The sequence below is a fragment of the Acipenser ruthenus genome, chromosome 19, assembly GCF_902713425.1.
Source record: "Acipenser ruthenus chromosome 19, fAciRut3.2 maternal haplotype, whole genome shotgun sequence".
NCBI lineage: Eukaryota > Metazoa > Chordata > Actinopteri > Acipenseriformes > Acipenseridae > Acipenser > Acipenser ruthenus.
Window position 1 is genome coordinate 19,346,070 of NC_081207.1, and position 23,732 is coordinate 19,369,801.

General features: G+C 38.0%; 1 protein-coding gene across 1 annotated transcript; it reads left to right on the forward strand.

Annotated features, from left to right (window-relative positions):
* LOC117424754 (SUMO-activating enzyme subunit 2-like) lies at positions 1-22,137 on the forward strand. The gene is made up of 17 exons (XM_034041438.2): positions 1-281; positions 1,859-1,942; positions 2,309-2,379; positions 3,525-3,589; positions 4,267-4,367; positions 5,373-5,494; positions 6,864-6,931; positions 9,237-9,358; positions 9,680-9,779; positions 11,597-11,757; positions 12,233-12,326; positions 16,849-16,961; positions 17,150-17,305; positions 17,893-17,989; positions 18,668-18,773; positions 19,407-19,543; positions 19,883-22,137. The coding sequence occupies exons 1-17, from the start codon at positions 141-143 to the stop codon at positions 20,074-20,076; spliced, it is 1,932 nt and encodes a 643-aa protein (XP_033897329.1). The 5' UTR covers positions 1-140; the 3' UTR covers positions 20,077-22,137.
* The last annotated feature ends 1,595 nt before the right edge of the window (positions 22,138-23,732 follow it).

The window sequence follows — 23,732 nt, forward strand, 5'->3', positions numbered from 1 at the left end:
CCACAGATGGAGATATAGGACTACCAGGCAGCTCCCGTTCGGCGCTGTTGGTTTATCTCATTATTTTTGATGGCCCTTGTCAGTCCGTCCGGTTTCTGTGTGAAAGGAAACAAGTAAACTGTTGTTGCCGTTGCCGCTCCATGATGGCGCTGGTGGGATCCCTCCATAAAGAGCTAGCCGAGACAATCTCCGTCTGTCGGGTCTTGGTGGTAGGAGCCGGAGGAATCGGTTGTGAGCTTCTCAAAAATCTCGTCCTTACCGGATTCTCCAACATCGAAGTGGTGAGTGGGGATACCTGCTGTACCCGCTACTGACCGCATTGCACGTCGGGCCTCTGTGTCTCTCACTGACTATGAAACAAAAAAAGAGGGAAAAGGAATTCAGCCAGGCCAACACAGCGAGAAGGAAAGTGATTTAAGTGAATGAAAACTTTCGTTAAGGCAGTTAGTAAACGCATATTCTACTTGCTATTTTGTGATTGCCGCTTATTTATATGATTAATAATATACGCGAGGATGAATCGTAACTCGTACTTTCAAAATGTTTTAATTATGTGAATAGTAAAAAAAACACACACAAATAGGATTACATTTTTTAAAATATATATTTTAAAATCAAAGCAGTAATTCAGTAGTACGGCCATTCAGGTTGTGATTGAAAACACAGTCTTCTCCCTTTTCTACACTAGACTGTTTGAATTTAAAGTCAGATTTACCCGCCGTCTATCGCATTGCTGGTACAAACACTCGATAATAAAGGTCCTCACTTACGTTATTTGTTTTGAAATAAAAACTTATATAAAATGCTCAATCGATGGCATGCAACAAAATTCAGAAAAAGATGTGTGTAGTTTGGAAATGTAATATGTCGCTGACAAGTAAAGGAAGTCTCGAAGACAGTCTGCTTTGTTTACATTCACTAAACACTAGTTATACATTCCTTAGGACTCCAGCTCTGTACAGCTATGGCCAAAAGTTTTGCATCACCTAGCATTTTAGGATTGAGACATAAAATACATATATAATAATAATTTTGATATTTTATTTAACATCATGTAATCAAAACCATATCGCAAAAGTTTACCGGAAGCCAAAGTAGTACAATATTTTAGTTATGTCAGTTTTTTGTTAAGTACTGTATATGGAAAACTACAAAGCAGTATGTAATTCAATATGTTAATGTAACATTCTTCAGCAGGTTTCATTCGACTTAATTAAGCAAAATGAATTAATTTTATAGGGTGATGCAAAACTTTGAGAGAAAATGTGGGGCACACACTACACATTTAATGCACGTATTTGGATGGACCATAACCTACAGTCACGGAATGCAGAATAACATTCTACTAAGAAAATGTATATAACATAATTCAACCAATTAGTCTTGGATTGATGGAGTGGATATCATGTTTTAACAATTGGGTGATAATTACCAGACATATAAACCCCTTACCCCTAGGGTATTTTTGCACTAACACACAAACTGGTTTGATAACTAATGAGTGGGTTTAATGTAGTCTTTGGCAATTGCAGATTTAGGAGGCTGTAACTGTGATTTTTATATGTCTATAAAAACAATGAAAATGCATTTTATGTCCAGTGTTAACTATAAGGTTTTGTGTGTAGGTCTCACACTCACTGTCAATGACAAAGCATTCTACACATTTAAACCACAACAGGGTCTATTAAAACAGATTAAGTACCTTTTTTTTTATATATACAGTTTTAATGACTTGTTATAATATGTAGCCACTTAAGAACATACATTAGCATGTGATAATCTGGCCCTTGGCAAATGTAATTGGACAACAGTCATGGAAGTTATGGTAATCATTTTTAATTTTCTGTATTCTTTCCAGATTGATCTTGACATCATTGATGTCAGTAACCTTAATCGTCAGTTTCTGTTCCAGAAGAAACATGTTGGGAAGTCAAAAGCACAGGTGAGAGAGAGAACTATTATTAGCACATGTTTGTGTGTTTTTAATTGCTTGACCAGAAAATAGATATTGAGGACAGTATTTAACCAAACCTTTTTTATTTATATTTTTGTAAAAGGAAAAACTAATTGTTTATGTTTGACCTTGCTAGAGCATGCAGAGCTTTTAAATGAACCCCTTAAGTTATTAATTTGATGCATCATCAACATTGGTGTAATTGAACACTTAAAATTTCGCTGAGAATGTAAACCTCACACTCAGAATGTCAATTGCAAAGCCTTGTAAATATTTAAATCATATTCTACATATGTGAATATGGCCAATAGCACATTGATAATCAAGTTGATTGTATGTTTTTGTTTTTTTCAGGTTGCTAAGGAAAGTGTTTTACAGTTTTGTCCCAAAGCCAACATTACAGCCTACCATGATAGCGTTATGAAGTAAGTATCGGTGTTTTGTTTCATGCTGAAGCATTAAGTATTTTTCATTTTCATGTTCTACAAGAACCCCCAACCATTGTTTCAACGGGTTCGGCTTGCAGTCTAGAGCTGGACATAGACTCTTGAGCAATCACTGAAGCTGCACACTGTTTAAAGATTGCAACTGTTTTTGTGTGCAGTGGTAAATAATGCATGGTTAAAACACATTTTCTGGCTTAAACAAAATCCTGAACTATTGAGGTTACTTGAGAACCAGGGTTCAAAACCATTTACTGTATATTTAATAAGTAATCAATAAAGCAACTGTTTTCCCTGTTTACTGTGCATAACAGCTTGCTAGTAGTGTCAGGGTGCAGCAGTCTAAAAGGGCCCCTTTCATTTTTAACCTGTTGAATTGGGGGGGGTTAAACAAATTAAAGAAAAGGGACTATTTTGACCGCTGCACCCTGACATTGCTGATAAGCTCTTGTGTCGATTGCGTTTTGACAACTAGACAATGCATTCCCTGGGTTTTATTGGTTGGTTGATTTAAGTTATGATAAACTCTAATGTGTGCTTCTCTATTTCAAATTATTGAGCTGCAGTTGAACCAAGCCAGATGCACCAGTAGTTGCTCATTCCAGGTCTCCAGAGTTAAAAGGATGGTCTTCCAGCTATGTGTGTTACTTGGCTGAGATTGTGAGATTGTATGGGATATGGGCTTCCCCTGGGATTTTTCTGAACATTTCTAAATATTTGGAGTGTTTCACGACCCTGACGTTATCTCAAGCACAGCTGTTTTAGAACATTATGCTCACTCTGAGGATAGTTTTCAGCGGTTTGCATCAACAAAGCCTTAAGAATCAAACCAAACCCTCAGGCTGGGACAGAATGCATTTCCAGAGGGAATTTGAGAGAGCCAACTTGTTATGAAGCTGTTGAACTGCTATTGAATATAATTGTTCTGCAAATGGTTTCCTGTGCTACTTATTTATTTTTTGTCGACCCTCATATCATCAAGGTGAATTATAGGCACAATTTGTTTGTGTACAGAAGAATATTTGTTGTGCTGTACAGTAAAAATGCAGAGATGTATTGGTCTGTCTGTAGCCTTGTGAAATGTACATTTGTAGTAGTCTATACTTTTTTCTTTTTTTTTTCTACAGCCCAGATTACAACGTGGAGTTTTTCAGGAACTTCATGCTCGTCATGAATGCTTTGGATAACCGAGGTATAGTCGGTTTACAAAACTGAAATATCTGCTGGATCAAATTCAGTGATTTCACTAGATAAGAGCATATTGTGCATTTTAGCCAGGTCCCTACTGTATATAACCTTTTGTACCCCAAGTTATGTCATCCTTGTTATAAGGGAAAACAAGTATTTGGAAAAAGTTTCTGGTAAATTACAAATGGTTTAGGATAAACAATTCAAAGCATTGAACCAATGTCTCAACTAGAGGGGTGATTGCTGAACACAACAGATCACATCAATTTGCACTTTAATTATGCGTATATCATTTATTAGCCAGTGGGTGTGTGGTTTTTTTTTTGGGGGGGGGAGGGGTAGTTATTTCTGCAATTGTGCATGTTTCAATACCCCACCATTATGAAGGTATATGCAGGTTTTAAAACCAATCCAACAAATCCAGAAAGCAGCACTGGCTGAAACATTAGTCAGCTTGACTTGGTTCTTACAGAAAACATAAAAGTGGAGTATCTGGCTGACTCCACACTTTATACCGCATTTTAAAGCAAGTGCAAAAAGATTCAGAGTGGAATGCAGTTTTTGTCAACTCTGACCTATTTTATTCCATCATAAATTTACATTAAATTTGTTTTCAAAATACGGCCTCCTTGAGTTGTTCCCGTTTTCTATGTACTTTATTAACGGTTGCTTCTCTTCCAGCTGCCCGTAACCATGTGAACAGGATGTGTCTGGCTGCTGACATCCCCCTGATAGAGAGCGGGACGGCTGGCTACCTGGGGCAAGTCGCTGTCATCAAGAAGGTAAACCCGGGAGGATCATTTTTACCCTCATTCACTGCACTTGCCTTCAGCCATGCTTGAAAGTTGAGAAGTTTTTATTGTAAAAGCACAATCTGCATGCAACCATTTTTTAAACCTCTGGAAATAATTGTTAGTAAGGATTGGTGGGGGAGGGTAGGAATCGGACGTGTTGGCTCATTTCGGCACTAGTGGGCCAAAATATGAGAACTTATTTCCTCGATTTGTTATTGATGATAGGAGGCTCTGTGGTCCAGTGGTTAAAGAAACAGGCTTGTAACCAGGAGGTTCCCGGTTCAAATCCCACCTCAGCCACTGACTCATTGTGTGACCCAGAGCAAGTCACTTAATCTCCTTGTGCTCTGTCTTTCGGGTGAGACGTAGTTGTAAGTGACTCTGTAGCTGATGCATAGTTCACACACCCTAGTCTCTGTAAGTCGCCTTGGATAAAGACGTCTGCTAAATAAACAAATAATAATACATAAAATGGAGATGGGTGAGGAAGTGCCCATTTGATCACATTTTTCTTCATGTGGGGAATGACAGACAAATGACATGAGTATAATTTTAAAGAGCTTTCATACAAAAATAAAAAATGTACATAAGTTATTTGCATAACCCCCATTGGTCCACTTCAGCTGGAATGACCCTCCTGTGTAAAATGTTTACTGAATGAATTGAGAATACAAAACAAGGGCAGTTTTTATTTGTAACTTTTAAAAAAACTTAAAGTAAATAAATACAATGAAACCCAAAAAACCAACGATCACTAAAGACACTGAACATTTGTGGCTGCTTATTTTAGGTGCCTCTGTCATTTGCTTGTAATTGGGAGGCAAAACATTATTCCTGGTTGGTAAGTATTGGACCACTTGATGAATGGCAAAGGGATCTTCAATAAGCAGCAGCAAAGATGTAGTCCCCCTGGAGAGAGGGTAGTTCTGGTTTGACTGTATGAGAAGCAACCTGCCCTGAAACAAGTTCACAGTTCTCTCTCTTGCCACACAGGGAGTAACAGAGTGTTACGAGTGCCAACCAAAACCAACACAGAAAACTTTCCCAGGCTGTACCATCCGCAACACCCCGTCGGAGCCCATCCACTGCATTGTGTGGGCCAAGTATCTGTACAAGTAAGGAGCTCCACAGGCAATCTGGAGGGAATCAATAGCAGAATTAAGTTATATCCCAAAATGTTCTATTAAACTTCTGACCAAAATCTCACTTGTGTATGAGAAGTACATGGGTTCTTAACTATCTTATTTGGTGCTTGTAAATACAAGCTGAAAAACATAATTTGGTATGGGTCAGCAGTGGCTTATCCATTGAAAGCACTACTATGCAAAAATGAGTTATGATCAGGATCTTGCTGGTTTAAATCCTGGAAGTGCCATATTGCCTATCTTGTCTGGTGACCCACAGCGATCGTTTGGTCTTTGTGCTCCTGCAGGGTTATATGTAAACACAGTGTCTTGTTGCACAATACTGTGTTTTTGGTGCTTTGACTTTCTGTTCTAAAACACAGTGTACTATTTCTAATAATAACACAAGAATGATAATTGCTTCAAGAAACGATTACAGCTAGTCCTTTTCTTAAAGCAGTGTGTTTGAAAGTCAGTGTGGGGGCTGGAGTGAAAAGCCTACTGTAGCATATGATCCAATTATCATTGGTTCAAAATAGAAACACTTAGTGTAGTTCTAAAACGCTAGGAGATCTTTCCAAATGGCATCTTTTAACTATTGCATTTCTTTCAACCTTTTGCATCATAAAGTTGAATGAAACCTGTTGAATCATGTTGCATTAACACATTTTAGTTTTCCATGTTCTTAATGAAAAACTGACATTTTTTGTGACAAACCGAAATCTCACATGAAATACTGTACTACAATTGTGCTATGATTCTCTCTATCTATCTATCTATCTATCTATCTATCTATCTATCTGTCTATCTATATCTATAACTACACATACATAGAAAGGTTTATAGAATCCACATTTAGTAGAACTGTTTGGTATATAAACAAAAGAGCTAATTTCAGGGGTCCTCACCTGGTAAAAGCACAGCAGGGTGAGTCATACAGTCAGGGGAGCGTCCTGGCTATGCGAAGTCGCCAGTCTTCGGTAGGGATTCGAGGGAGTGTTGTATTGGCTCTGGTTCTCCCATAGGTTATGGCGGTATAACCAATAGACCCTGTATCTCTTCATTGGCCTGCAGTGGACCCTTCTTGCCAGGTGCCTAGTGAGCTCGGGCAGACACCTGCAGGGCTGGCCTTTGTCCTTCAGAAGCCGGTTGCTCACTCTTCAGTTCCTGGGTGAAAAAGAGGTAGTTGTTCGTTGGATTGGAGGACTCCCTTTGAACCTTCAGTTGTCCTGAGCTGTGTGGGGAATTGCTGCTGTGAGGGAATGTATTTAGACATTCTAAATTGGGGAGAAAATCCATGTAAAATATTGTCAGGTTTGTTACTTTTTTTACATTTTTTTTATGTTCTTTATTCTTCCAGCCAACTCTTTGGAGAGGAGGATGCTGATCAGGAAGTCTCCCCTGACACAGCAGACCCTGAAGCTGCCTGTAAGTTTCATTTAAAATAATAATAAAAAAAAACGTAACGGTATATATTGACCTCTACATCACATGTTTACAATACAAATCTGACAAAAATTGCTAAAAATGCAACATACGGCATATACTTGTGTTGAAAAGGCCAAGACAGGGCAATGAGAGTTTCACAAGGAAAGGTCCAGTAATTGAAGATACAGTGCCTTGCAAAAGTATTCAGGCCCCTGACCAATTCTCTGATATTACTGAATCACAAATGGTACATTGAAATTTCGTTCTGTTTGATATTTTATTTTAAAACACTGAAACTCAAAATCAATTATTGTAAGGTGACATTGGTTTTATGTTGGGGAATATTTAAGAAAAAAATAAAAAACTGAAATATCTTGCTTGCATAAGTACTCAACCCCCCCACATTAATATTTGGTAGAGCCACCTTTCACTGCAATAACAGCTTTAAGTCTTTTAGGGTAAGTATGTACCAGCTTTTCACATAGTGTCGGAGTGATTTTGGCCCATTCTTCTTAGCAGGTTTGTTCCAGGTTGTTCAGGTTGGTTGGACGATGCTTGTGGACCACAATTTTCAAATAGTGCCACAGATTCTCAATGGGATTGAGATCAGGACTTTGACTGGGCCACTGTAGGACATTCACCTTTTTGTTCTTGAGCCACTCCAATATTGCTTTGGCCTTGTGCTTGGGATCATTGTCCTGCTGAAAGGTGAATTTCCTCTCAAGCTTCAGTTTTTTAGCAGACTGAAGCAGGTTCTCTTGCAGTATTTCCCTGTATTTTGCTCCATCCATTCTTCCTTCAATTTTAACCCTTTGCGGTCCATTTATTAATTGCGCGTCAGGCACGTCAGGTCTAATTAATTTTCACACGCGCAGTTAATTTTAGACGCGCTGTTTAAAAGTATTTTTTTTCACAGTCAAACGGGTTTAAATGGCCCTGCATATCAACAAAGCACTCACTAGGCATCTCCAGCCCCGCCCCACCCTTTCGTTTGCTATAGCGTTCACCTATGTAAGAAGTAAATAATAATAACAATAGTCGTACATACCGATCGATCATCTCCGGATCACTCGTTTTATCACCAAACTCCTCAATAATGCGATCCAAGTCATTATTTTATTACTATAACATCTCAAAAAAGCTCTGCAAATGTCCATGTTTTCTGTGCGCTGATTCAGTCAGCCAACTTGTTTACTTACGACCGCCCCCGTTATCTGATACCTGATACCATGTATGACTATTCATGAGATACGCCTTTTTTTTTTTTTCGACTTGTCTCAGCTCCTGTCGCTCCCACTCGGCAATTGAATGGTTTTCTCGGCTTTTTCTGGCGAAAAAACGACTAGACACCCGTTTATTGCGTTGCTATAATGATGTCGGACCCAGTCACCCAGCTGGGTCACACTCATGCTTTCTGGCAAACTCCAGACGTGCTTTCAGATGGTACTTTTTGAGGAACGGTTTCTTTCTTTCCACCCTCCCATACCGGCCAGTGTTATGCAGAGCTCTTGATATGGTTGACTGGTGCACCATTACTCCACTCCAAGCCACTGAACTCTGTAGCTCCTTCAAAGTGATTGTTGACCTCTCTGTGGCTTCTCTCACAAGTCGTCTCCTTGTTTGAGCGCTGAGTTTTGAGGGACGGCCTTTTCTTGGCAGTGCCTGGGTGGTGTGATGCAGCTTCCACTTCCTGATTATTGATCCAACTGTGCTCACTGGGATATCCAAACACTTGGATGTTATTTTGTACCCTTTCCCTAATCTATGCATTTGTATTACTTTATCTCTAACTGTAGAAAGCTCTTTGGTCTTCATTTTCCTTCAGATTCACAGCCTGACCAATGATCCTTCAACAGTGGGGTTTTTATCCATAAAATGTGACAGCAACTTTAATGGTTCACAGGTGGAGGCCAATGGTAAGGTAATTGTGTTCTTGTTAGGGCAATTTCTTTCATCGGTGTAAACTGGGAGCTTCCACAGCACAGGGGTTGAATACTTATGCAAGCAAGATATTTCAGTTTTTTATTTTTCTTAAAAATATTTCCCAACATAAAACCAATGTCACCTTACAATAATTGATTTTGAGTTTCAGTGTTTTAAAATAAAATATCAAACAGAACGAAATTTCAATGTACCATTTGTAATTCAGTAATATGAGAGAATTGGTCAGGGGTCTGAATACTTTTGCAAGGCACTGTATGTATTGGGGAATGTCTTATGAGACCGATCTTCTGTAGGCACATTTTATAAGACATGTTACAAGGCAAATCCGTGACAGTACCCAATAGTTGTGTGTGTTTCACAGGGGAGCCAGCAGAGACGGCAGCCAGAGCAGGAGCTTCTAATGAAGATGGGGACATCAAGCGAGTCTCCACAAAAACCTGGGCTAAATCCACTGGCTATGACCCAGTCAAGCTGTTCAACAAGGTACTGTACCAGCAATCCATTCTATCCTGCTCACTTTTATAATGGAATTCCTTGGTGTCTGTCATTGAATAGCTTAGCATTTTGTTGACCAGTACATTTTTCTGCCCCTAACAGTATAGAGGAAAACGCCTGATAGAACTTATATTTTTAATATCGGCATATATGGTGGTAAGATTACATACATACTAATTACTATACAGTACATCCTATGTATGTAGTCAAACTGAAGAATAAAGCTTTCAAGACATTATTATATTCTAATGGAACTGTTTGCCCTTTTTCCTGCTGTTATTTCATCTTTAACCTTTTTTTTTTAAATAGCTTTTTAACGATGACATCAAGTACTTGCTAACTATGGACAAGCTTTGGAAGAAAAGGAAAGCTCCTGTCCCCTTGGACTGGAATGAAGTTCAAAAACTAGGTAAGCTTGTGTACGTGTGTGTACACAGAATTAATTCTAGTGGGGGCAAGGTGTTTAAAACTAGTTGGGGTAACGTGGCTTTGTATCACATAATAATTATTACACATCATTTACATTAACAACTCAGTCTTAAGCCGGCGTAGGTCCGGATGGCAGCAGAGATCCTTATCATTTTCAGGTAGCGTTTACACTTGTCTATCTTTATTTAATTCAAGAGCACAGACTGTGCTGCACAGTAAAGCTGCATCTACACTGGATGCGAGCGAAGTTGCCGAATGTCAATCCACACCAGACGCCAATTGTGCACCACCCCCTGGGAGCCCCTGTCTACGGTCGGCAATAGAATAGACTGGACTCGAACCGGCAACCTCCAGGCTATAGGGCGCATCCTGCACTCCACTCAGAGTGCCTCTACCAGATGCGCCACTCGGGAGCCCATCACTTACCTTGTATTACTACTGATGCCGTTCTGCAGTCTCTTTTTCTACTTTATCGTAAACGTTATTGAAGACTCTGACACATCCGATCATGGTTTAGTGTTTTTTGTGTCATTTTTAAAAGCCAGCAAAACTGCAATTTTTTTTCATTTAAATGCTGGATATATAGACTGCATGTATGGTCTGGTTTATTTTTGCTTTATTAGTAAACCTATTTTTATGCAGCTTGCATTATCAGAAAGAAAATGTTTCGGTGATGCTAAATGCACCACATGCAAGCCACGACTACTTGTACTACATAAAATGATTAACTTGTTTTCAGGCGTGTGTTTGACGTGTGTCAAGGGTGTTAACCTTGCTTCTCATTGGTCAGTTTAATTCCAGTCGCGCGATGAAAAAAAAAAAAATCTTGCTGCTGGTGTGGATACTCCCATTTGACTGCAGTGACTTCGCTTGAAGCAAGTTATTCGCTTGCTTCCAGTGTGGATGCAGCTTAAGGGGAATTTAAGAATGCACGTTAGCTACTGTCTCCACTTCTATAGAATTATTTTCACAACACAGGAACGTGAAAAGCTGAAAAAAGCAGTCCTAGTGTGTTTTATGAACGTACTTCAACAATTATAAATATACTTTGCAAAAAAAACCCCAACACAACCAAGTACAGCAGGAAGTGTAAACTATAATACAAACTACTGACAGTGCAGTAACCAGTGCATGTTAAACACACTGCTCCAATCTAACTGTTTTAAACACAAACTTAAACAGCATGATTTATTATTATTTATTTATTTATTTATTTATTTATTAACAGATGCCCTTGTCCAGGGCGACTTAAAATTGTTACAAGTTATCGCAGTACACAGAATTGCATTATAAAATATCACGTTACAGAATATCATAATACAGATGAGCAGATATGAAAATACAATAAAATCAATTCAAGTAACAGCAAAATAAGGCATACAGTAACTTATAAGTAAGAGCGATTTTGACTGTCCAGTTAAACCTTCCCCTGCGGACGTCCATGCTTGTGTATTTGATTACTAGCAAAACTGCAACTTAAGGAAGAAACCTCCCTTGTTGACAGCTGGTGAATTTAAACCCAGTGCTGACTTCCACGCTCTTTATCAGGGACTCGGATGTGCATAAATAAGTTGTACAGATGTATTTCACTTTATAGTGACATTAATGTGATCATTAGATAAGGATATTAATTATCATTTTATTGAGATTATCTGAATCTGGTTGTCTATATTTTGAGATTTACAGCCATGGCAGGGATCTATGTTTCTGACATGTCTTCTATTCTAATTAAATCTATAGAATACAGTTTGTGAATGAGAGATTGGTTGTATGGTTGATGTCTTTTCTTTGTCTCAGAGGAGAGCAGTGATCTCCAGGTGGAGTCCTCCACAGCAGGGCTGAAGGACCAGCAGGTGCTGGATATTAAGAGCTGCTCCCAGCTGTTTGCCAGGAGTGTGGAGACTCTGAGAGCCCAGCTGTGTGAGAAGGGAGACGGAGCAGAGCTTGTGTGGGACAAGGTGAGTGTTGAGTAGGGTTGTTGGTTTCCAATTCATTTACTAAACATTTTTACTTTGTAATGGGAATGTTTATCAATCAGGAGAGCTATAATGCAAAACCTTCCATTAAATTTTTTTTTAAATCATGCAACATGTATTTGTGTGTCTGTATGTGTACAACATTTAATTGTACATTGAAGATATATTGATTACACACTGTACGTTACCATTATGTAAACACAGATAACACCTATATTTGACAATTGTAAACATTTAGCATTCTGAGATTTTTAAATGTATTTTACAAAAGCATTTTATGTAAAATTCAGTTTATTTTCTGATAGTAAGCCGAAGTTACGTCACACGTTCTTGGCGGTTGGATTGAAACTATAGTTCCCTTAGAATTAACAGTTTAGGTTTTTTTGTTTGTTTGCCAGTTTACTTTCCCAAGTTTTTTCAGAACAGTAAAGTGTGTCTCTCTGATTGCTGCTCACAGGATGACCCTCCTGCGATGGACTTTGTGACGTCAGCATCCAACCTGCGCATGCACATCTTCAGCATGAACATGAAGAGTCGCTTTGATGTGAAGTGTGAGTGCTCTGCTGTACAGAAGCGAGGAAGCGATGTTGGGAAGCAGTGCATTCTGCACATCACTTGCCCCATCTAATAGAATGTCTTGGTGTTTTAGACGTTGATACTTTAAAGTGCTAGACTATTTTATGCATTTGTAACTGGTTTCCAAGCTTTTTGGAAGTATTTTCGGTAAGGTTTACTTCAAATGACTTTCCTAATTGCGAGTTTAACCCTTTCAGTCCCTGAATTTGTCGCGCTGAAGAAGGAATGAGAACATGTATGCTTAATTGCATATATTTATACATTGCCTCAGACTGGGACCTGGCAGTCCCGCGAGGTTCCAGCGTGATTTCCGACGGCGTATGTTAACACACAAGTTTCGCACAGGTCCTTAAAGTCCTGGAAAATGTTTGAATTTCACTTAATGAAATTCAAGTACTGGAAATCAACGATTTGCTGAGAAATCCGGGGGGGGTGGCGCGGTGATCATTCCCCAAATTATTACTGGCTACTTCCATTCTAAATGTATATAAATTATAAATTTGACTTCAGTTATTATTCGCACGTCCTATATAGAATCGCTATTGATGTCGATAACAGCAGACTACGTTGTTGCATTTCCTGCAGTGGGGGTGTTCACTGCGGAGAACGTATTTTCCCAGCAGCTGGTAATTTTGATCACTATAATTGCAGATTTCTCCAGTAATCTACACGTGCAGTGTATTCATGTAAAATATAATGAAATGGCTGCATGAGTAGACATTCAATGTGATTATTAAAGACTTGGTTATAAACACCCCCCTTTTCCATATAATAGACCCGTCTGTAAAAGAGTGCTAAAATGTTTGTACATATTACACCAACTTGTTTATGGACCGTGATAGGTGTTTTGTTTTTACCCGATGACCATTGTCTTTTTTTCTGCATTGTTTTTACTGTGAAAACACAAAGTAAGCCAGGAAAATGTGACTACAATCCTGCGTGGCAGGACATAAATTTGTATGCCGACTGGCTGTTGCCAGACTCAAAGAATATTAACCGTGCGCGCTGCAAAAAATGCATGAAAGATTTTGGTATTAGAAATATGGGAGTCAGCACTCAAGAGCCACATGAAGTCTGCGAAACGTCAAGCTCTAATGATCAACGATGCAAAAAGTTTGATATTGGAATAATTTTCAACGACTTCCAAAGACTCAGCAAGTAACAGCAACTCACATGGGCCTGAGGCTGAAATGGTAAGTTTTTCATTTCCTTTTTTTTTTTTTAACTGACCCTCGGACAGGGGAAGACACTGGGGTGGATATGAAACTTTTCTTGCTAGACTTCTCATATTAAAACTACGGGTAGGGAGAGGAAGGTGAAATACTGTAACCTGATTTTTTTTCTCCCCCATTACCTTTTTTCACTATAGCACGTGCGTTGACAAAAAAGCCAGTGCTTAAGTTGCTGATTTGATTAATTGAGGCGAACGCCAACATACATCACTAAACTCTGACGAGTGCACTCTCTTAGGCCCTGTTAGTGTAACCGAGTTTGAGAACCTTCAGTTGTATTAGACAGACACACGTATTATATATGTCTGTCTGTATGATCTAAAATATGGTACAATTCCTGCAAATTTAACAGGATTTCCTGTAGGAATCCAGCAGGACTTTTTCGTAAGTGGTAGGAAAAAATAAATCATAAATTATTAATTTATTCATTTTATCTTAATATTTTGTTATGACCCTTGAATTTTTTTTAATGCAATATAAATCAGTGATATTAAAATAAATATTACGGTGCTGGTTGGATCCAGCCTGGACCGTTACTTGAAGCACCAGCGTTTAGAAATAATATATAAAAAAATTGACATGTATTTTCTGTGTTTTAAAATGTATTCTACAATGTTTAACGATAAGTTTTGTGTGCTTAAACTTGTATTTTTTTTAAACTCGGGGTGTGAGTTCACCACGTCTTTGTAAACAGTAGTAATTTATACTATGTTTTATAATAATGCTAATGGTAATGCTAGATAATAACAAATGTATTTTTGTCATTATTAATTAATTTCATGGTCATATTAAATGTGTGATTTAAAACATTTTTTTCACTAAACCGTCTGTAGCTTTAATAAAGTATCTGTCAACATAAACACACACACAGTTAAAACGATTGGCAATCAGCAACACACCTAAACTCAAGCTTTTCACTACTTAAGTTCACACAGACAAACTCTTTATTGCATTCTGATAACTGTATTTTATTATATTAATTATTTCATAGTACTATTAAGCGTTATTATAACGATGCGATTTATTTATGTCTGTCGTACAGACTGATATATTAAGCCTATTCAAGATAGTTCACAGACAAAATCCTTATTGAATTATGCCAACTTTATTGAATTTGGACAGTCCCTGTCTTTTTAAATTCTGAAATTCAACTGATGTTATAATGGGCCGTCTGCAAAGGGTTAAAAGGCGTGTGGTGTGATGTGTGTGTTTTTTTTGTTTTTTTTTTTAAACATATTCATCTGGCTGTCGCCGTTTTAATTTTCTGACTGGGTTGTCCATATGATTAAGTTTATTTATTTAATTACTTGTATAGTTCAAAGTAAACATTCTGTAAATGTTTTTAAAAGCACAATAAATCAAGTTCTAAGCATAACTATAACAAAGAAAAGCACAAATTTAAAACCAATTAAAATGACCACGTATTTCTAATTAATCAAAGTTGTTCTCTCAACCTCCTGAAGAACTAAATGTGAAACTGGTATCTACTGTGATATTTGCAAAATTATTTTATTTTTTACTTCTTTTTACATAAGACCTAGCTAAATGACATAGATTTCAGTACAAGAGACTAAAAGGGATGTTGTCATACTTTGTTGGGTTAAAGCGTGCAAGACGAAGTCACCAACCAGCATATCCACTCCTTGACTATGACGATCATCCTGGTGGGAAAGTGGCATTCGATACCTTTTTGCTGAATATCTTGAAGGAAAAGAGAGAGAGTGTGTGTGTCTATATAGATAGATAGATATATAAAATATCAACTGGTACATTATCAAACTGGTGCTTGTACTTTCCCATGGGCAGGCCAGAGTCGAAAGAGGTTTTTCAGTTAATTCAAATCTTACTGTCATTAACAAAAAGGAGGTCACTTATATCTCTGAGGCTAATCCAGGATGCAGTCACAAAAGTTTGAGGGGTAGAAAAGATTAAGATTACCCCAAACATGATTTCTTATTGCAAATCTGCTAGGCAGGAATACAAGCAGTACTTAGCCCAACAAGAGAGCAAAAAACAAGCAAAGAAAAGGCCACATGAGCAAGAAATTATGGAGCTGAATGAAGAGGAGGCTGTATAAAGACATTGAGCATCTGCAGGAGGAAACAGAAGATGCAGAAAAATCATCAAAACCACGAGAATGGATCCTCAAATTAAGTTTCAGAAAATCTCTGAAAGAAAGCGGAGTTAGGAGACGTGATGAGCAAAATACAACAAAAAAAAATAAATCATAGACCGAGTGCTTGGTTTACAACCATTAAAAAAAACGCTTTTGTTCCGATGTCAGATGTTTGGCACTGGATGCTACATCTTTAAAGTTAAATGTTTATTTTGTGAAAGTGTTTGAAATGACAATACAATAGACAGCTACTTTGAACTGCATTTCACCCTTTTGACATTTTTAAATCAATTAATGTGGTAAGTTGTATTTTACCAAGCATTTATTAACTGCTTTTGATTTCTTAGTGTTTGACTACCATTGAATTTTAAACATAATCTAACTACCTACTTTTAAAAAATACTACAGTAATCTCACCCGTCTGAGTAAACGGCTCATCCCTACTCTTTTTTTTAAGGCAAATTCTACACCCCCTGAGTGTTGAATTCGCCGAAACTGAAGGATTAAACTTTTTTTTTTTTAAAGCATTTCACACAGTATGATCTTTGATCCTTTCTTACGTAATGTATAAGGCATTACAAAAGAAATGATCAAAGAAAATTAATTAGGTAATTAAAAGCTATTACATTTTACATATTACATAATACTTCGTTTTCAATGCATTTGGTACATGGATGGAATATTTGTTTAATTAAAATCAACCAATGATGTCCTTGAAAACTAAATTTTGGTCCTTGAAAAAGTCCTTGAATTTTATTTACCATGTCCTGTATGAACCCTGCATACAGCGCTAAGATCAGGTGGATCCTTGAGGTCCTGCCAGGACTGAAAGGGTGAAAGTGCTTGTAGCTCGCAAAATACTAGCGTAAATCTTACCTGTCACACACTTCCAATAACTATACAGATCTAATGTGCAGTTTTGAACAGGCAAGATCTGAGGAATTATTGATAGTGTTAGCATTGCAGTACTGTGTTTACAAGCCAGCCTCAAAAGTCAACATTTGCATGTGTCTGTGATAAATTATCTGTTGCAGGACCATTTCCCCCCCCCCATATAGTACAGCATTAAAAGCTGTAATTGCAGTTCATTCTTCTTTGACATTTGGCAGTGTTTTTAGTACTAATGGATTCATCTCTGTTTTTCTCTAGCCATGGCAGGGAATATTATACCAGCAATTGCTACCACTAATGCAGTAATCGCAGGATTGATTGTACTGGAGGGTCTGAAGATTTTATCAGGGAATATTGAACAGTGTAAAACAGTAAGTATCTCCAACTACTCAAAAGTTATAACAGTTTAGCAATTTCAGTGTACACGTATGAAAATATAACAATGTATCCCTACATTAAGAAATGTGTTTTAATGCATAAAACGGATACATTATTCAGATAAAATAGATACTTGGATATGTTTAACATTTAGCCTTAACATTTGTTTTTATTTGCCTAGATCTTTTTGAACAAGCAGCCAAACCCAAGGAAGAAGCTCTTGGTGCCGTGTGCGCTGGACCCTCCCAATGCCAACTGTTACGTATGTGCCAGCCGACCGGAGGTGACGGTCAAGCTGAATGTGCACCAAACACTAGTGCTGAGCTTGCAGGACAAGGTGAGCGGGCTTTTACCCTTGAGCAGTTAGGATTGTAAACTCTATGAACTACTAACCTTACTAGAGCTATTGGTGCTACTAGAAGGATAGATGTAGATAATGTTTTAAAATCCATTTGACTGCCATTTTAATGTACCTGGCTACAGGGATAAATTGGTGGAAGCAGGAGTCATTTTACAATTCTCTTTTAAATAAAAAAATAAAAACAAATCCCTTATCCAAATAGGATTAAATTTGCAAAGGACTTTCTTGCCCTCAAGTTATTGAGTGTAGGATATAGGTCTTGGTGATTTTTGTACTTATTTGCAGTGGTTTTAATTGTGTAATTACAACAGTGATGGGTGATTTATGTTGCCACATACTAGCTTCAGTGCAGAGAACAAAAACAAGCTTTTAAAAATGTGATGTATGTCGTTAATCTGTGCTTGGCCATTTACAGAATGTTACATTTCAAGCAGTGCTTTGCCAAAGCACGCCTGCCAGTGCTAGTGCTAGTGCTTTTTCTATCATAATTCTAATAATGAAACCAGCATTTCTATACCGAATTAAAATGCATTTATCTTTTGTGTACCAAAAATGAATTTCAGATTTTGAAAGAGAAATTTGGCATGGTGGCTCCAGACGTTCAGATCGAGGATGGTAAAGGGACTATTCTGATTTCTTCAGAAGAAGGAGAAACAGAAGGTAAAGCGATATTTTCCTTACGGCTGTAGAATTTGTTTTATTCAAGTCAGGAAATACATTGATATTGAGTTTTTAGCCAGATTTATACCACCCAAATGAAAAGGTTAAAATGAGGATTACATTTCACTTGATTAACCCTTCATGTGTGATGTGTAGTTTTTATGAATCAAGAATTGTCCATTATTCACCTCTGTCTTTGTATGTCTGTCGTTCACCTTAATACCTTTTCACAAAACCTGAAACTTGGTAGGAAGTCGGCGACAACGAAGTTCCAGAACCCTAATTTAAAACCAGTTTTATATAGCAAGTTTCTAAAGGAGTTATATTACAGTAAAAAAAAAAAAATTCCAAATTCTAGAGTGGCTATCTGTCCGCACCAGGTGACTAATTAATACAATGTATACAGCAGAAGTACGGTAAAATCTTGCTTTAGCCCCTGATTTTTCATTACCTTTTACTAAACAAGCATATTTCAACAATCTAAACAGTGTTTAGATCCACTGGATTAGGTTGTAGGTTTATCTAATCGCTTGAATATTAATGCATTTCAAATATTTTGTCTCCATTTAATGTGAATGAGATCCTGCCCCATGTAACTTTCATTATGTATTTATGGCACTCTTATGTGAATACATTTACGTTACAACAAGCTTCACGGTTTTGTTTGTCTTTTCCCAGGAAACAATTCCAAGTGTCTTTCTGAATTTGGAATCCGACATGGAAGTCGGCTGCAGGCTGACGATTTCTTGCAAGATTATACTCTCTTGGTAAACGTCCTTCACTGGTAAGAGCATTATTGGGACCTTTGTTCTTTCACTCGCTGTAGCGCTGTCAAAATTGTGTTGTTAATAAATGCTGTCTTGAACAGTGGATGTTCTGGTTTAAAAGCTTTGTCAGTTATTGATTTTATATGAATTAATCACGCAAGTTAATAGATTGAAATCCCTGCTATTTTTGAGCTTGTATTTTCCCCGTTGTACATTCTATGTATAGTATGGATCGCCACTGTAAAATGTATAGTATAGTATCGCCACTGAGTCAATGTCCTGTAGTTGTTCTCATTAAGATAGTCGTCACCCAAATCCTAGCTACCCTGAGTTTTTTTTTATTGAAATGGGTTGTGCATTCAGACACATGTTAAATAATCTGTTCCTCCCTGATACAGTAGCTGCATGAACTCCTTATGGTAAATCTACAAACTCGGGTGAGACATGGAAGTTCAATCAGTCCAGAGTAGATGTTGCCTGATTGCTGGAAGATAGTCATTTCAATAATAATAAATACAGTATCTAGACTAGTTCTGAAATGCAGGCCCAAGTGCAAGACTAGTGCGTGTTTTCAGCCATGTTACTGTGTTCATTTGCTATATTCTCAGTGAAAATGGTGTTGACTGTTTCTTCCCTCTTTGTTTCTCCAGCGAGGACCTGGGGAAGGATGTTGAGTTTGAGGTGGTTGGGGACACCCCTGATAAGCCCATAGAGAAGACTACAGAGGAGCCTGCTAAGAGCATCACCAATGGCAGCGATGATGGTGCACAGCCATCCACTTCGAAAGGTGACTGCAGGCTGTTTCATCTCACTGATGACTAGATCCTGGGTTATACTACTTACTGTGTTTTGACTGTTTAAAACACGCTGAGAGAAATACAAAATCACTGATTTAAAGGCATTCACTGAAACGTTTGTCTGCTTGACCAAGTTTGTGTTGTGAAGTTATGGAATAGGGATAAAGTGTAGGAGTCTGTATGTACGATTGTTGACTGTCACACTTTTAGCTTTGTTTTAAACCTTAGTCAACCTTCATTTGTACATTGGGAGGCAGTGTAAAAGACAAGGGCTGTGGCTTCAACTGTTACGCATTGCTCATCTGTTACTCTGGGGTCTCTGTTTCCAGCTCAAGATCAGGATGACGTGTTGATTGTGGACTCTGATGAAGAACCGTCCTCCAGCAGCACCGACGTCAACATGAAGGGCCCCAACCCCAAGAGGAAGCTGGAGGAGGGGGATGAGAGCGTCCCAACCAAAAGGATGCGCACAGACCCGCCGGCTGCGCAGGAAGAAGATGATGACATCATCGCGCTGGACTAAACTGCCTCGCGAATTGCGTTATGTCTATAATTGGGCCGTGTGTACAAATGTCAGAAGAAAGCTGTTAATGTTAACAAACACCCCTTCACTTTTCTAACAGCCTTGCTACTGTTGTGTACCGTAAATGTGCAAATTGGTACATGTGCGTATGTATTTGCTGATATGCAGGACTGGTAGTGGAAGAGGTTAGAGACTATTAGAAACTCAAGTAGAAGGCTTTGTGTGGTCTTTCTTTTTTTATCACATTTATTTGAACAACCTGCCATCCAGTAGTATAGTTAATGTCAAAACATCTTTGCCCCCATGTCGAGCATTTGTAGTCAGACATATGTGAGCTTCTGTGAATTTCAGCTTGATACTAGAACACCGGCACATTGGCCAAAATATGAAACCAAAGCAGTAACTCGCATATTCACAGAAAATATCATTTGGAATGTCTGTTTGTATAATTATACAACATGTACATATAGTTGGCAGTTATATTTTAACAAACATGTTGCCCTTTCCCTCCGTTTACATTTATTAAATGTTTTTTATCACAGAAAAATGCCCCAGTTTATTAATAACCTATAGCAGGTGGTTTAAAAAATATCAGAAAATGTGCACTCATGTTTTGAAAATAAATTGGCAGCAGTGCAAGGCAGCAACCAAGTAATGGACGTGTTACAAAAGCCAAAGGGTGTTTAGCCATGTTTATATTTTTGTCAAAGAAAAGCTATTTGCAGGTCTTTAAGTCATGGGGTGAGTGAATGGAACGGTTTACTCTTCAAAATGTGTGCTTTTACAGCTGGCAAGTATTTGGTGCACAATTCTGTTTTTAGAAGAAATATGAAGTCTGTTGTTAATTGGAAAATCACCTTTGAATGACTATGTACCACCATATTCCTTTGAATTTGACGCCCTCGATTTGAAGACCTTCAATTTGATGAAAAAATAAAACCTCAAATAAATATACATTTACAAAGTCAATTACCCATATGGAGGCAGTTTGCAGCCGTCTGCCGTCACACAGAGCATTACATTTATGTGCTGCTTCTCATTTCCAGTCGTGATTAACCACACCTGTTTTTCTCCTTTTCTCGGCAGTCAGTCACATTGGTGTTTGTGTACTCTGGTAGTCATGTCTTTTGTTGGCTATTTTAATACACGTGTTACTATACTGTACTCAAATTTAAGACGCAGAATATTTGAGAAGAAATTTGAAGGAATATGGTATATTGAGAGGAAAGTTTCTTTGTGCCAATGTAACTCGAGTACTTCATTGAAAAAGCCCTGTCCTAAAGAACTGATAACCATGGCTGTTAAAAAATAAATAAATAAAACACACACATATTTGGCCTTCTTGGCACTAAAACCATGAGCACAGGGCTTCCTTTTCTTGTTTTGTAATTCAGGATATGCAGGTAATTCAAAGGCAACTTTTTATAAATAAATCTGCTGTGGCTTACTGTTACCTAATCACTTCCTGTGATGTAGGTAAATTCCACTCCAGTGGGCAGACTGACCCATGTCACAGGAAGTGATTAGGTACCAGGAAGCAGCTATTTTAACTGCTGGATTTAAAAATAAATACATAAAAAAAGCAAATAACCCAAATATTTTCATCACAATAAAAAGGATGGTAAAGTTTGGGATTTTACAGCCTTGGTTATTTCGTATTTTAATTAAAAATATGAAATAATTTGAGTAAAAAATATATTTACTTTAGTGATGTGAAGGGCTGACAGCTGTACTTGTGCACCATGGCTGAACATTTTTATACCTTCTATTCAGTGTAAAGAGGGAATTTCGTTTAAAATCTGTGGTTGAAACACGTGCTCTGTCATTTTGAATCAGTCAACAGCACCGTATACATTTCTGTAAATTTTTTTTTTTTTTTTTTTTTTTTAAAGCAAGTGTATTTTTCAGTATACAGGTATACGACTGGGTTATAATGATGCAGGCCGTGGTTGTTTTTTTGTGTGTGTGTTGTTACAGTGCATTATTTATATTTGACATTTTTGTAAAACACAAGACTATACTGTACCTCTTATGGACCAAATAAAGAATGACTAAAAATTGGTTATACCTGCAGCTTTAATGATTGGAGCATTGTCTTTTAAGAGGCGACAGGATTGAAGTAAGAAATTGACCATATTTTACTCTGGGTGCTCATTTGCTGTTTTTTATTGAATTGGTTTTAGATGTCTGTTTGGTAGAAACAAACAATGCACTGGCTCTTGTCAAACACAACAAATGTAAACAACTTTATTGGTACGTTTACAATAAAATTTAAAAAATAACTTTTTGTAGTATATAACCACCTCAAAACATAGCAACGATTTTTAATGCCATATACACAAGTTTCTTTAAAAATATATATATATATACAGTACTGTGCAAAAGTTTTAGGCCGGTGTGAAAAAATGCTGTAAAGTAAGAATGCTTTCAAAAATAGACATGTTAATAGTTTATATTTATCAATTAACAAAATGCAAAGTGAGTGAACAGAAGAAAAATCTACATCAAACCAATATTTGGTGTGACCACCCTTTGCCTTCAAAACAGCATCAATTCTTCTAGGTACACTTGCACACAGTTTTTGAAGGTACTCGGCAGATAGGTTGGCCCAAACATCTTGGAGAACTAACCACAATTCTTCTGTGGATTTAGGCAGCCTCAGTTGCTTCTCTCTCTTCATGTAATCCCAGACAGACTCGATGATGTTGAGATCAGGGCTCTGTGGGGGCCATACCATCACTTCCAGGACTCCTTGTTCTTTACGCTGAAGATAGTTCTTAATGACTTTCGCTGTATGTTTGGGATCGTTGTCATGCTGCAGAATAAATTTGGGGCCAATCAGATGCCTCCCTGATGGTATTGCATGATGGATAAGTATCTGCCTGTACTTCTAAGCATTGAGGAGACCATTAATTCTGACCAAATCCCCAACTCCATTTGCAGAAATGCAGCCCTAAACTTGCAAGGAACCTCCACCATGCTTCACTGTTGCCTGCAGACACTCATTCGAGTACCGCTCTCCAGCCCTTCGGCGAACAAACTGCCTTCTGCTACAGCCAAATATTTCAAATTTTGACTCATCAGTCCAGAGCACCTGCTGCCATTTTTCTGCACCCCAGTTCCTGTGTTTTCGTGCATAGTTGAGTCGCTTGGCCTTGTTTCCACGTCGGAGGTATGGCTTTTTGGCCGCAAGTCTTCCATGAAGGCCACTTCTGACCAGACTTCTCCGGACAGTAGATGGGTGTACCAGGGTCCCACTGTTTTCTGCCAATTCTGAGCTGATGGCACTGCTGGACATCTTCCGATTGCGAAGGAAAGTAAGCATGATGTGTCTTTCATCTGCTGCAGTAAGTTTCCTTGGCCGACCACTGCGTCTACGGTCCTCAACGTTGCCCGTTTCTTTGTGCTTCTTCAAAAGAGCTTGGACAGCACAACTGGAAACCCCGGTCTGCCTTGAAATTTCTGCCTGAGAGAGACCTTGCTGATGCAGTATAACTACCTTGTGTCTTGTTGCTGTGCTCAGTCTTGCCATGGTGTATGACTTTTGACAGTAAACTGTCTTCAGCAACCTCACCTTGTTAGCTGAGTTTGGATGTTCCTCACCCAGTTTTATTCCTCCTACACAGCTGATTCTGTTTCAGTTAATTATTGTGTTT